The 15349-nt window shown below is 33.2% G+C and overlaps 1 protein-coding gene across 4 annotated transcripts in view; it reads left to right on the top strand.

The window, feature by feature from the left end:
* The window catches only part of FSTL5 (follistatin like 5), a 596568-nt gene that overhangs the window by 386360 nt on the left and 194859 nt on the right, over window positions 1-15349 (top strand). For all 4 annotated transcript variants that reach the window (XM_059697754.1, XM_059697753.1, XM_059697752.1 and 1 more), the window contains exon 7: window positions 6768-6934. In XM_059697754.1, the coding sequence (XP_059553737.1) occupies window positions 6768-6934 (167 nt within the window). The remainder of the gene's footprint in view (window positions 1-6767; window positions 6935-15349) is intronic.

Genomic DNA, 15349 nt, shown 5'->3' with positions numbered 1-15349 from the left:
GCCTGGTGCACAAAGTTGTGCATGGGTGGGGTCCTTCAGCCCAGCCAGCCCGGGAGGTTGGCCGGCTGCCGGCCACAGGAGGTTGGCTATGGGAGTGCACTGACGATCAGGGGGCAGCTCCTGCATTGAGCGTCTGGCCCTGGTGGTCAGTGCACATCCTAGTGACCAGTCATTCAGTCCTAACAGTTGCTTAGGCTTTTATATATATAGATATGCATATATTTAAGTACAACCTCAAGGACATGTACTCTACGTGCAAGAGTAGAGCCAAAGTAGAGCGTAAGCTGCCTTATGAGCCATGAGCCTGGGTTTTTCCTCTCAGCTTAAGTAATATCCATGAAAATAAAACCAATATGATTTTACCTAAACAGTGCCTTTCTCAAAGTGATCATGTTTCATTCCTAAACATGGTGAAATGGTGCCTATCTTAACCTACAGATACTTCATTCGTTCTTTACTGTTTTTAAATATATATTTTTTATTGTTGCTAGTATTACATATGTCTCTCACTTTAACCCCCTTTAACCCCCTCTTCCCAGCCCCTACCAACCCCCCAGGTCTTCACCCCACTATTACCTGTGTCCATGGGCTATGTATATAAGTATATAAATTCTTGGTTTATATCTTCTCATTCCCCCAATCCCCATACCAAGTTATGTCAGTCTTAACAGCTGCAGCATATTCTGAATTTACTAAAGGCCAGGATCTGTAATAAGTATTTTAAAATGTCATATATTATTTTCACAACACTGTTAAAAGGGGCCATTTTTATTTTAAAGATGTAAAAATTAAGAGTTATAAAGTTTAAATAATTGTCAAAACTTCCAAATAGTGTGCATTGGAAGTCAAACTCAGGCAGACATCGAAGTCATGTCTTGGATCTGGGTTTTATCCTTTATGCTATTCAGACTTCATTGTCAGTAGCTTGTATCTTTTCAAGATGACTACTTTGCAAGATGTCCAAAGACAAGATATTTTTTTCTCTTCTGGCCAATTATGATCAAGGACCTGAACTCCTTCTGTCTTTGCATTAGCCATCCTTAGTATGTTGAGGAAAGTTCCTATCTGATCGCAAGATGGCTGCTGAAGCTTCAATATATCTTTAAACATAATAGCATCAGAAATAAAATAAAAAATCAGGATCACAACAGCATTTACTGCATAGGGTGGTTTTGAAGACTAAATGGAGTAAATATTTAGAACAATGTTTGAAAAATAGTAAGTGCTCAGTAAATCTGACATTTATTCTCTTTTACTCTAGCCTGACAAGGAGCAACTCACTTGTAAATAAATGTTAATCTTGGTAGAATATACCTTGAGCTGTCAATGCCTTATTATTCCTACCTATACACCTTTAATGTTAAGTCATCCAGTTGTATGCACATTTGAGGTTTTCCAAATCATATACTTAAAATTAACTTGACTACTTTGGGCAGCTATCTGATTTTTTGTTGGAGACAATTTTGTTAGGTCAGGTGTCAAATGGAAACTATTCTTCATAAAAAAGAATTATTTTCCAGTTATTAATGTCATATATATCACTGAATGAGTAGACTTCTTCACATAGTGCAGTTTAAAATTCAATTGTATATAATTATTTGAAAGAAGAAAATTAAATAAAATTGAGCAGAAAAGTTGAATGATAATTGTGCTATATTCATGAGACCACAGAAGGAATATCAAAGTCATAAAAAAAGAAAATGAAACTCACTATTGTTAACATGTAAAACTGCTTCAAGTATTATCAAAATACAGTCATATCTATAATATTGTATTGTCGTTACAGAATTATAAATAGAATAAAAATGAAATTCCACTTTTGCACAAAACCTTTGCTTCACTGTTTTACAGAATATCTTTTTTTTTGGTAGCCATTTTATATATTTTCCCATTATTTTTAAATCCCACCAATGACATAGGAAGAAATGACCTTTTTAGTCTAATAGCTAAATTCTTTTATTTATGCTTTTGATTCTAAGTCCTTTTCATGTCTTTCAAATAATTCCATTCTCACTCTTATTCTTGTAATTTTATAATTTTAATTATAATGCAAGCATATAATAGTTTATAGATAAGCAATTAGTATCAAAAGTTCTAGACATTTTATCATAATAAGTTAGTGTATATCTTGGCCTCTCTAAGTTAGGTAAGCATTAGCATTTATCTTGAAATCAACTACTTCTTCAAAAAAGATAATATCAGAATAGCCCAATTAGTTAAGAAGCTTGTCCTTGAGTGACTGTCATTTCTTATTATAAGAATAACTAATTAATTCCACCTAGGATTCCTGTCTTTTTTCGTGAAGTGTTTCTGACTTAATAATTTTATTATTATTTGTTTTTAATTAGTAATTTCTTTTAGTGAAATAGAGAAGGGAAAATAAATGTTATTTTAAAATATTGTGGGAAATTTTTTTTCTAGGCTTCATTCGTATAAGAGTCATAAGCATGATCAGGGCAATAAGATAATATGAGGCTCATATTTAAATGAATTAAATGAAATAGTCAATATAAGTCTGAATTTAGGAAGTTTAAAAGGTATAGGTAATTAAAGGAACAGAATTATTTTTATGAAAAATTATGTTCTTATGATATTGAAATAATTTATTTTCAAGTAAAGCTACTAAAATTATCTTCTTTTTAACTGCTATGTCACAAATATTCATAATATTTTGTTCCCAATCTGTTCCTTTTTAAAGCCACATACTATTTTTACCCAAACTCCTATTACTATTCTTATTACCTCGTTGCTATTGGAAAAATTCTTTATTACTACTTACCTGCTGTGGTTGAAGTTGTGTTCAACTATACTTGTCTCTTTGGCTTCAGATTCTGCCAGAGGAGACTTACATTTCTTTATTCCTTTAAAGTAATCTCTTAATATTCCTCTAAGCCAACTTGTGAAAATGAGAAAGAGACCTGCAGGGAGAAACTATTTTACAAGCTCTTAGCTTTCGTTGTAATCAAAGGAAAAAAGCTGGTCTGGAAATGACAATAATAGTCTTCATTCATAACAGGAGATCAGAAGAAACACCATAGGTTGAGCTATTTTCTTGAGTACTTGAAACGGCCTCTGATCAGATGCACAATTTACATACCGGAAGTAGTACTGAAGTATTTTTTTTAAATGCTCAGTATTATTTGTTATGCTTAGCTTATATGTTTTTACCTTTTACCATGGCATCAGATTACTTTTGATATTGTACAATGCATAATTTTGATTAAAAAACTTTCAAATGTGCATTATCACTGGAGCTGAAGGAATGAAGCAGGTGCTAAAATCATTGATGTTAGTTGTTGCAAAGCAGTTGTCTGCGTATAACTAACATAAGGAGTTTGTGAGTAGATTATTATAGAATAAAATATGCCATCATTAATGTATATTTATAAAATATAAATTATTCATAATTGGTAAAGGATTATTTTCACTATTTTTCTTTGAATTCACATTTCTCTAATAAACTACAATTACCCAAATGTACACATACTCAGAGACAACCGGTAGCTCTTAAAATCAGTTTTAAATTAATTTATAGATTGATTCACAGATATTGTTTCAGGTTATTAATGCATTTCTAGGTATAACAACCATTTGTAAAACATAAATATAATATGTTTTATGTCTTTTATTCATCATTAAAGCATTTTTGATAAAATTTAGAACTTAAGGATAAAAATGTTTAACATTTGTGATTTTGAGAGATGAGATCTTTACTTGTTAATAACTATCACAAAGATTAGTAAAGGTGAGCACAATAGCTATGTAGAGAAAATAAATCTTACTACTAAATTATTTAAGGAAAGGACCATTTGATTTTGATAAGTAACAAGTGAATATAATTGAATTTGTACATGTAATTCTATGTAATATATTAGGGAAGAGTTGAAACGTAGCATGAAATAGGCAGGAGAGAAATTTTAAATAGTTTCAAAATGCCTATCATTATTTAATAATACATATTGCTGAGATAAAATCAATTTAAAATTTAATCTCCAAATTAAATAAAAAGCTTTGCATGCTAATATTCCTGGGTGGATAGTAATTGTTATTTCAAATTATGCATCCTCTCAAAAAAATTATATTTTAGGAAGATGTCCCATATAATGTTATGCCAAACCTCAGCATTTATTCTAACATGTTCATATTATCTATGTAATTTGTAACTACCAAAATCTCACCCAATTCTAGTGACCTGGGACCTAATACCAGATAGAGGAAGTTAGTAAAGAGATTCCAAGGTGACTTAATGGCAATTGTATTTCTAAATGTCAGAATAGCCAATGCCAGCATGCTGTTTTTAGAACCAGATGTCCCATTATATTTTATATGGGATTTTAATAGGAACCAGAAGCTGAAATTTAGGAATGTTATTGGAAAATTATTAATAATTCTTATATGATACTCTACATAATGCTATTACTTTTATAGTATCCTCTCTTCCTATAGTTTATAATAGTTATTTTTAAAAAAAGAAACACTCTGCAAATTTCAATTTTTTCTATGTTTAATTGGTCAAATATAGTTTCTTTTAGTGATTTTATGTAAATACTAGAGGCCCAGTGCATGGATTCGTGCACCAGTGGGGTCCCTCTGCCTGGCCTGCGCCCTCTCATATGCCAGGACCCCTCAGGGGATGTCAGACTGCTGGTTTCTGCCCAATCCCCTCAGGCCAGTGCATGTCATAGGTACTGGTTGAATGGTCAAATAGTCAAATGGTCACTTATTCTCTTTAATGAGTATTAAAGAAAGCAGGTTGAAAATATTTCTTATGTTCTTTTTCAGAAAACATTGAAATAAAATGTAACTATGAATAAATGCCATGAGGGAACATTAAACTCACAGTACAAATGACTGAGCAAGATGCTTGTTACCTATTTCATTCTTTCAGTGATGTAATGACCAAAAAAAATAAACTTGGGCTGATGTCTCTTTTAGGGTTTAAAAGTGTGCCTGCCACCTTCTTTGACAAAACAAAACAATGATAAATAACCTTGGCTTTTAGATTTAGATACTAGAATTTATATAAGCACATATAAAAGTCAATATATTTCTGTTTATTTTTACCAGAAAATAGTGTGTCAGCCAGTGATCCTGTTACCGTACAGTTGGAGAGTGCCAGGGATGACTCAGGAAGGTTTTTACACTGAGTGTGCCAAAGGCTAGAAAGATGAATGGATAGGGCCTGAGCACAAAAAAAGCTAGCAGGGTAATTGGATAGAAAAAGAACTCCCTCCCCTCCCTATCCCTATAGTGACAGTGGGATTGAGCAGGAAGGTGAAATAATCTTTGGAACTGGAATCCACCATTCTCCCAAGTGGAGGCACCTGAAAAATCCTCTTTTCTTTTGCACCAGATCATGTCTCAGAGTCTGGCTTTTGCTGCCACAGACAGCTGAAACCATTTTGTTTCATTCTTTTCCATGACAACTGAGATCACAACATTAACCTAACATGTGCATGTAGGGAATTATTCTAGCCTTCTGATACAAAGATGTGTGCCATTTTTAACTTGTTATAGTATCAACAAATTAAAGATCTATTAATTGAATATTTTATAAATACTAGAGGCCCGGTGCATGAATCCATGCACAGGTTGGATCCGGCCAGCCCACCCCATGGAAGCTGATCAGGGGCGGGGCCAGCTGGGGGGAAGGATGCTGGAGGTTGGCTGCTGGCCCCACAGCCAATGGGGGCCCAATTGGGGCCAGGCCAGTGGGGGGAGGGGCCTTGTGTGGTTGGCCAGCTGGCTGCACCCCTGATTAGGGTGGGGGGCCTAATTGGGGGCTAGGCCAGCCGGGGGGAGGGGCCGCAGGAGGTTGGGGGCAATTGGGGCCCCGTTCATACCAGTTGGCCCCCACAGTGTGTGTCATAGCAACCAGTCGTTTCAGTCGTTCTGTTGTTCTGGTCGCTTGGCTTTTATATATATAGATTTTATAAAATTCATTTGGTTAGTGTTTCTCTTAGAGTGTCTGTGAAGGTCAGTTAAAAAGTAAAGGGTAGTTATCACCTGGTTGAAAACTGGTAGGATTATTTGAGTCATCTCTCAGGATAATGGACTAAGACAGAGTTATTAATTCCCAAAGTTGGTAAGGATTCTCTGAAAACAGAAAAGGAAATCCAGAACCAGATTATAAATTATATTTTTATTTCAGCATAATTATTAGAAGAAATGTATTTAATGATTATTTTAAAATATTATAATTAGGTTTAAATTTTAAAGATCAGTATCTTTAAACCAACACTATCTGATAAAGACAACTATCAGAATTTCACTTAATTGCTGTTTGGTTGGCGAAGTTGTTTTTCCCCCTTCAACTTTGCAAATAAATCTTATTCTTTTTGAGTCAACTTATGTTTCCCAGCATAATGATGTATTTTATCTATTCAGCTATGGCTGTATTCTCTGAAGCCAGCCAGCAATGATCTCACCTCACCTACAATATAAATCTATCAGTGAATAAACAATATCATTTTTATTTCAGTGCTAATGACACACTACATGTCGCTTTGGCAGTTAAATAATTTATTTCTATTTGGGTGCAACTGCCAGACTTATTATAACTCTACTTCTGATACTCATTTCATGTTTAATAGTTCTTTCCCTCATGAGGATGCTTGTCAATCAATTAAATTGAAATGTCATTCTGACCTTTTATTGGAAAAAATTTACTCTTTTTTTCATTTCATCACAAGCCTTAATTGCTAGTATTTAAAAAGTGTATACAAAACTATGTGCTCATCAACATTACTGACACTTTCTCCTTATAGAGGTTATCCAGTTGAGTCTGCCTGAAGATCAGAAACTAAGCATTACAGCGGCAACTGTGGGACAAAGTACTGTTCTGAGCTGTGCAATTCAGGGAGCCCTGCGACCTCCCATCATCTGGAAGAGGAACAATATTATTCTAAATAACTTAGATTTGGAAGACATCAATGTGAGTACATACATAGACATTGCTTTGTAATTTGTATATTTCATGTGACATACTCTAGACCTTGTGAACTCTAAAGAGCTTAATTAATATTGGGTGCAGAGTAGAAGAGAATTATTGACACATTGTCATATTCATTCTACTGACCAGGAAGTGCACTGTAGATGATTGGAAATTATCTAAATCACTTGTATAGGTGTGGTAAGCAGGTTATGGAGCACTGTAATAGGTATGAAATCACATCAACTTAATCCACAAAAGTCTTACTTTCAGAATTTCTCTAATTACCAGCAATTAATTGCTATTGTGCTTGAGCCACACTCTATGGTTTATAAAATTTTAAAGTGGATAAACAGTAGTTTTTTGCTTCAAATACTTTATGTCTCAGAAACAATAAATATTCATCAAATAAATAAAATAAAAGACTTACTTTTCTAGAATAAAGGAATAAAGGGACATGTTTCTCCACTCTGACTCACTCCTAGAAATTCATAATGTAGATTCAGTTCAGTAGGGTATAGCTCCAAAGGTAAACAAACAAACAAACAAACAAACAAACAAACAAAACAAACAAAAAACAGAATAAACTTCAGGGTATTTTTTTGTTTCTTTCATGCTATCTGCTGAAAGTGAACATCAAAAAGTGAACATCATCCTAGATGTTGAAAAGAAGTAAAAATTTTGTGTTAGGGGATGTCTATGGAAATGAGGTGGTACAATCCTTTGCCTTGGTGATTTTGAGGTTTTATGATCTCTTTCCATATAAATTTTAATTATTTTTTATCACTCAAGAAAGCCATTGTCTATGGCCTTATTCTTTGCTGCTTTATAAAGAACTGCTAACACAGGCCCAAGAGTCACTCCTGTTTGTTACATCTTACAAATTAATATTCTTTTTTAATGTCCTCAAATGATTCAAAAACAGGTAGCTTCTGAAATATTAATTTGTTTATTTTGATAATTTTTTTTTCAATTTACTTATATTGAAGTTCTCTGGGAACTTTCCTCAGAGGATATATGGAGAATAATGTTTAGTTCTCTAAGCTATCAAGACTATTGTGGCAAGAAAGCTATAATCTCAGGAGCATGCCATATTCTTTGAGAGGCATGGCCCTAGACAAAATCTACTTGGGTTTGTCTTTATGCCTTTTATCTTTTATTTTATATCTCTGTCATTACTATCAACCTTTCCACTATTATTTTCCAGAAGACCATGTATTCTAGCTTGCTGTGGTTTGAAAAATCTCAAAATAAGCTCATTATATTGTTTCAAAAGTAAGGAAGAATGTGCTATGTGTTGTTCTGTGGACAACTTGCAATGGTTGACCTACTCTTGTGCATGTATCTTGTAAATTAATTTGCTTACTTCCTAATTCTTGAGTATGTTCTAAATGTTTCAGATTTCTAGAAAAAATGATTATAGAAAAGTTAGGTAATTAAAATATATGTAAATAATCAGATAAATTCTAGAATCAGTAAATTGATTTTTATTAGATAAAGTTATTTTGGATACATTTCATAGAGTAGATACATTTTGAGGATTTTAAAAGCACTTTCAATATTTTAAAAAGTTTCAATTTTATCTCAAGCCATATTTAAGTTGAACAAAAATTAATAACCTATAGTGTACATATAACTGCCAGTCTTTCACATAAAGCTGCAGAGACTAGCCAAAGATATCTTTGAAAGAAGGGATATTTATTTCATTTCCCAGTATAACCCTGGTGTTTTTTGTTCAGTACTATGACATCAACTGTTAAATTATCTAAATAAATTTAAACATTTACCAATATAGATAAACTAAAACAGTTATAAAACATCTATAATTACATCTCTTTAAAATGTATTTTTTGTTCTTAGAGATGGATGTCTGATGTGTTGAAAGATCAAGATGATTTTACTATAGTAAATTACATCCATACTTTGTTTATAATCAAAGAAGACTTTCTAAAAGTTCATATATGAATCATTTTTAAAACCTTTTATTATTTAATCTATTTCCACAAAAGTGGGCTTAATTCCCATTAAATTATGTAAAGTTAAAATTATAAGTGCCTTTCGTGTCAAAGGGAATCAGTAACAATTTGCAATAATCTTTCTAATTCTTTAACACATATAAGGTAGGATTTACTATATATTTACTTAGTCAATACATAAATACCTTTTTTTTTAAATAGCATAACTACTCCCAATTTTTTTATCCACACCCATTCTTATATGTGGAAGAAGAGCCCTTTCATGAATTACAAAGATTATTTTATTTATTTAATAGAATGGATTCATATTACTACTTATTATTTCACTAGGTCATTATCTATTAGCCCTAAAAATAATTCCATGAAGCAGAGATTCTTATCCTTCATTTACTCTGTTGATATTTATGCTAAGAGAGTGAAGGCCAAGGTTGTTGACCTAATAAGTGGTGCCTCTGGGGTATTTACAGGACCTGATTGACTCTAGATCATAAACTTGACCTGTGAGATTTTTGTAAATGTATGTTGTCCTTTGGAAATTATATTCCAACTAATTTTGTCCCTATATATTACAAATAGATTTAATATTCTCTGATATTATACATGATACTGATTGGTATTCAACTGCTGTTTGGAGCTTTTTCATTTTGCCTATCTTCTCTTTTGTACCAAATGAATAAAAGGACATCACTTAACTATTAGAGAGAATATGACACAGTGGTTTGCAGGAAGGGCTGGGGTTACAGACTGTCTGGATTTCAATTAATACCCAGTCTCTTGGGAGTTACTTACCCTCAAGCAAGTTAAGTTCCCTAGGCTCCCACTTCCTAAGCAAAAATTGAAGAAAGAATAGAATAAACTCATTTTGTGTGTGTGTGAGAGAGAACTATTGAGATAAGCATTTTTAAGCTGGTTACACACTATAAGGCTGTTTGTAAATGTTCAATGAAACTGGGGTTCTCTGTTTTCTCTCCTTCTTCTCCTCCTTTCCCTCGTCTTTCTCTTCCTCCTCTCTCTTTCTTCTTCTTCCTTCTCTTTCTCCTAATATATGTTTCAAGGAACAAAGATATATTCAATTTGCCTAAAACAATAGAAATTCAATGTTAGGATACATATAGTAATAAGGAAGTTTGGAAACACAAGAAATGCCAGAACCAAATTTTATCCAATTATAGTGACTAAAACTGGAAGACCTTTATCTATTCAATCTAGCTTTAGGAATCATGCTAATTTATCTCTCTGTTAGCAATCTGGTATTAATCACTGCTCCAAAGATCATTAAATTCAATCAGCTAGTATAACTTCATCTATTTGTATGTGTGTCATCCTCTTTCTGCCCAAACTCCTGAAAAAGGTAATTGGCTTATTTTGATCATCTTGTTTTAGGTGGAAGGTGGCACACAAATTATAATTCTAATATTATTGTGACTGAGTCTGAGTCCTAATCCTGGTCTGTTCAGCTATAAGCACGGGTTTGCAGGTGAAGAGCTATGAGATATACTAGTAGAAGATGGCTCTCCTATTAACCTTACTTCTTTGCAGCTGGTTCCTGGGCTCAGAGTCCCCTTTGTTAGGGGAGCTGAATTAAGGAAGGCAAGGCAAACGTAGATACATGGTATAGAGTTGAGAGAAACATCATTAGAAGATAGAATTGGCAGCGAAGAGTGAAGGAATGAGAGGAAATAAAATGCAGCACCATTTCAGATGTGCTCACTTTACCAAGAAAATTTTCAGTAAAACCTTGGATAGCAGAGATTTTTATTTCCTTTGTTCCTGAGAGTAATGATGTTTTAAAATCCAAGCCATTATTGTGTGTATCTTATTTATAATATCTCTAATTTTTTACCATTCATTATAATCTGGTCTTTATTCAACATTGAAATTAAATAATGTCCTATCAACCTAGATTTCAATTCTGGTTGTATAACTTACTAGCTATGTAACACAATGAATTGACTGAAACGATTTAAGCTTCAGTTGATTTGTATATAAAAGGAGAGATTATTATTAAATCCAATGACACATACCAAGTGTTCAATAAAATGTTATTTATGTTATCACTATCTATGGCTTGATTCAATATGGCATTGCTGATCGTGTTTAATAACAAATGTGAAGCCCCATGAGGATATTACTTCTTTGAAAATAACCTGATATACTATATATTATTATGACTTTCAACAACTTTACAGGTGAACTTGCTAGAAAATACAGAATTCTCAGGTAATTTTGAATTTCAGATATACAATAAATAATTTTTCATTATAGGTATGAACCAAATGTTTCAGGGGATATACTTATACAAAAGTTATCCTTGTCTTCTGAAATTCAACTTTGCCATATTTTATTTGCTAAGTCTGGCACTGTATTTACCTGAAATTGGTTTGAATACTGCGTAAGCCATTTTCCTATAAGTGATTCTGTGGTGTATATCACTGAGATTAAAAGTTTGACCTATTCACATGAATTTAATCCATTCCTTTGCAGATTCCTGTTGCTTTTCTCACTCTTAGTATTTGTTTTGTGACTTGTTTTCTACATCTGTCTATCCTGTTTTAGCAGTTGTGTCCAGCACTGAGTAGAAGAGACTGGGAAAAAAATAGTGAACTAAATCCACAGGAGTTTATTTTTCCATAAAATATATTGTCCACAGCTGGCATGACTGCTCCACAAAGCAGCTAGAACTCAAACTCCTATCTTCTTCTGGCATTCCAAGAGCATGGCTTTCATCTTCAGGTCATGTCAGGGTTCCAGAGGGCTGTTGGAGCTCCAGCCACCAATCTATATTCCATCAATCTATAATCCAGGTCCACGGCCATACAAAGCAGGTGCAAGATAAATGGTTCTTATTTCTGGAAATCCCACAACTGTTTATGGGTCACTGATGAGCAATAACTGCAATAACTGTACCAGGGAGGCTGGTAAACACAATTGTTCACTCACGTAGGCACACTGCTCAGCCTTCTGTTACAAAGGAGGGACAGGAGAGCAATCTCTACATCCCCATCAAAGGCCATCCAAGAGGATACAGAGTGTTCTACTTTATAATTTTTGTTTTGTTTTTCTTCATTGATTGAATATGATTATCCATCTGAATTCAAATTGAAGCAATTCTGCATAGCATCTTTATTTCTTCGGTATTTATGTCAGACTTTAATTTATTTCTTTGATTGTTTTGTTTTGTTTTTTTACAGGCCTTTCCCTTAACTGTTCTTTTTTTTCTTTTTGTATCCACTTTGATGAGTTTTCCTCTGATGGTTCTTAAGATAGTTCTATCCATGCATTTTTTTTAAGTAATTCTCACCATGTATAGTTGAACTCCACTTAAATCAAAGCATTCTGTTGATTTAAAATAAAATAAAAAAACACTCAAAGACAATAAAACAATTGAAATGATTATTTAATTCAAATCAGAATCCCATTGCAGATGTGGCAGCTTACTAGGTATTTTAAAGTGCTAGAGTGTTTTTTTGTTGTTGCTTTTTAATACAAATCTGGCAAAACTAGTTCTGGTAGATAACATTCAAAGCATAATAAAATTTTCCTTATTTGTCTAGATTTTAAAGCCTTTCAGTACTTAATAAAGAATATTAGAACTTGCTTTGGCTAGATGTATCATCCAGTTGGTTAGAGTATTGTCCTGTATACCAAAAGGTTGCGGGTTCACATTCCCGATCAGGGCATACATCTAAGTTGCCTGTTAAGTGGATATTGGAGGCAACCAATTGATATTTCACTTTCACATGGATGGTTCTCTCTCACTCTCTCTTCCTGCCTCGCTTTCTAAAGAAAAAAATCAATAAATCCATATCCTCAGGTGAGGATAAAAATATTACAATTTATTCTGATAAAAAATGTTTCACCGTATGTACCATACTTCCAATTTAGAAGCAGAGTCTCCAAGTCATATTTAGTTCCCAGAGACTGAAAAAAGTGATTTTAGGAGTAGAAAATTCTGACTCTGTTACTCAATTTTCACATTTAAAACAGTGTGAAAATATACTCCCCCCTCCTTGAATTTTAAAATTCTCACATATATGAAAGGGGCATTTTTACCCTTTCGGCTATTAACTAGTAGCAGAAGCCAAATTATTCATCTCTAATAAAATAATTTAATTAGCAAGCTTTCATTTTAATTTTTTAGAAACCTGCAGTGTTGTTTTAAAATATGAAGCATACTAGAGTATACCATTAAAGTAGTTATTTAAAAAGAAAGCTATTGACTTTTCTAGACAATAAAAAATCCATTTCTTTACCCCCTCAACTAAAAATGTGGGCATTTAATGTTTGTAATATAATACATCATTTCCAAGTCATCTTTACCACTTATTCATTTTAATATAAGCCTGAGGCCATTGAGGCTCTTAAAATCCAAGTACAATCAGAGAATCTTTATGATTCAAAATCTTCCAAGCCAAATAAAACAGGGAGCATTGGCATGACTGAGGAAGCTGAATTTCTTTCACAAATATAAAATGTGCAGCAAACATTCTTTTCCCACATAAATATATGTTATACAGTTTCAATACTAATTGCTGAATTGGTGACATTGAATGTATTCATAAATATTGCTGAACAGTATGCTGCTTGAAAAGGAATACTGTTTCTAAATTACTTTTTTCTGCATATAATAGAGTACTGCATATTACAATTCACTTCTCAAAGAAGTCTTAAAATAAGTAATTTAAAAACATTTGAAATGTCTTTGGCCATATTCTTTTGGAACTTGTTCCAGCAAATAGCAGTATGTAAAATTAAGTGTCCATGTGTGAGTGAGTGAAAGAAATATTCATATTTCAGTTTGTTGAGTACCTGGTAATTTAATTTTAGGTTTAATTTTTAAAATTATGAAAGATCACACTGTTTAAATAAGTTTATGAGGACTATTAATAGGAAAACATGACTTTATTTTGATGTTCTTTTTTTGTCTTTCAGTAAGAGCCTTAGCTAAATATTTGTAAAGATTCTTACGTTGACGAAGCATGCTTCTTTCCTTTTTTTATTATTATGTCTTTGCTGTCATGGCTTTAATTACTATATTTAAGCTGACACATTACACATTATATTTCTATTGAAACTTCTCAATACCATCTTTTTTATTCGAATATGCACAATTGAAAATAATATCTTTGTACCAAGACCCAAAACATTTTCATTGTTTCTTATTCCATGTAAACATAACTAGAAAACTGGGTCCTACTAGAGTTCTTTCTCATTTTTTTTCTCATATCTAATCTGCCACAAAACCTTGTGAATTTAACTTTTTTATTTATCTTAAATCGATTCTGTCATCTTATTTCTTCTATGGCTGCCTTAGTTTAAGCTCTTATCATTTCTCACCTTCAAACATTATGTTTGCCTACTGAGACAACCCCTTCGTTTTAAACATACAATTCTGTTCCCTTGATCTACATGGTGTCACCCCCAAAATGTATGCATACACTTTGATTAATTATACATCGGTTTTTATTAAAATACATTTCACTTTCAAAATTGAGCTATTAGCGGTATACACTTTTGGGGGCACACTGTTTATGTCTGTTTTTGTGGCAGTACTATGCTATTTTTGGTTACTATGCCCTTGCAATATAGTTTGAGATCATGTAATGTGATACCTCTAATTTATTTCTTTTTCTTTTTTTTAAAATATATTTTGTTGATTTTTTACAGAGAGGAAGGGAGAGGGATAGAGAGTTAGAAACATCGATGAGAGAGAAGCATTGACCAGCTGCCTCCTGCATCCAACTGGGCATGTGCCCACAACCAAGGTACATGCCCTTGACTGGAATCGAACTTGGGACCTTTCAGTCCGCAGGCCGACGCTCCATCCACGGAGCCAAACCGGCCAGGGCACTTTCTTCTTTTTCAAGATTACTGAGGCTATGCAAGGTCTTTTTTGGTTCCATACACATTTTTGGAATACTATTATTTACTCTAGTTCTATAAAACATGCCATTAGTATTTTTAGAGGAATTGTGTTGAATGTATAGATTGCTTTGGGTAGTATGGATTTTTTAATTATGTTAAGTCTTCCTATCCATGCTTATGGTATATGCTTCCCCTTATTTGTGTCTTCCTCATTTTCTTTCCTCAGAACCTTATAATTTTCTGAGTACTGGTCTTTTACATCCTTGGTTAAATTTATTCCTTAGTACCTTATTATTTTGTTGTTGTTGTTGTTATTGCATTTGTAAATGGGATTGTTTTCTTAGTCTCTCTTTCTGGTAGTTCATCATCAGTGTATAAAAATGCCACCAATTTCTGCCAGGCCAGTGAGGCTCAATGGTTGAGTGTCAACCTATGACCCAGGAGGTCAAGGTTCAATTTCTGGTCAGGGCATAGGCCTTGGTTGTGGGCTCGATCCCCAGTGTGGGCATGCAGGAAGCAGCCAATCAATGATTCTCTCTCATCATTGATGTTTCTATCTCGCTTTCCTTCTTCCTCC

This window comes from Myotis daubentonii, chromosome 5, assembly GCF_963259705.1.
Source record: "Myotis daubentonii chromosome 5, mMyoDau2.1, whole genome shotgun sequence".
Classification (NCBI taxonomy): domain Eukaryota; kingdom Metazoa; phylum Chordata; class Mammalia; order Chiroptera; family Vespertilionidae; genus Myotis; species Myotis daubentonii.
The sequence above is the reverse complement of the archived record's forward strand: the minus strand, read 5'-3'. Positions and strand labels throughout refer to the sequence as shown.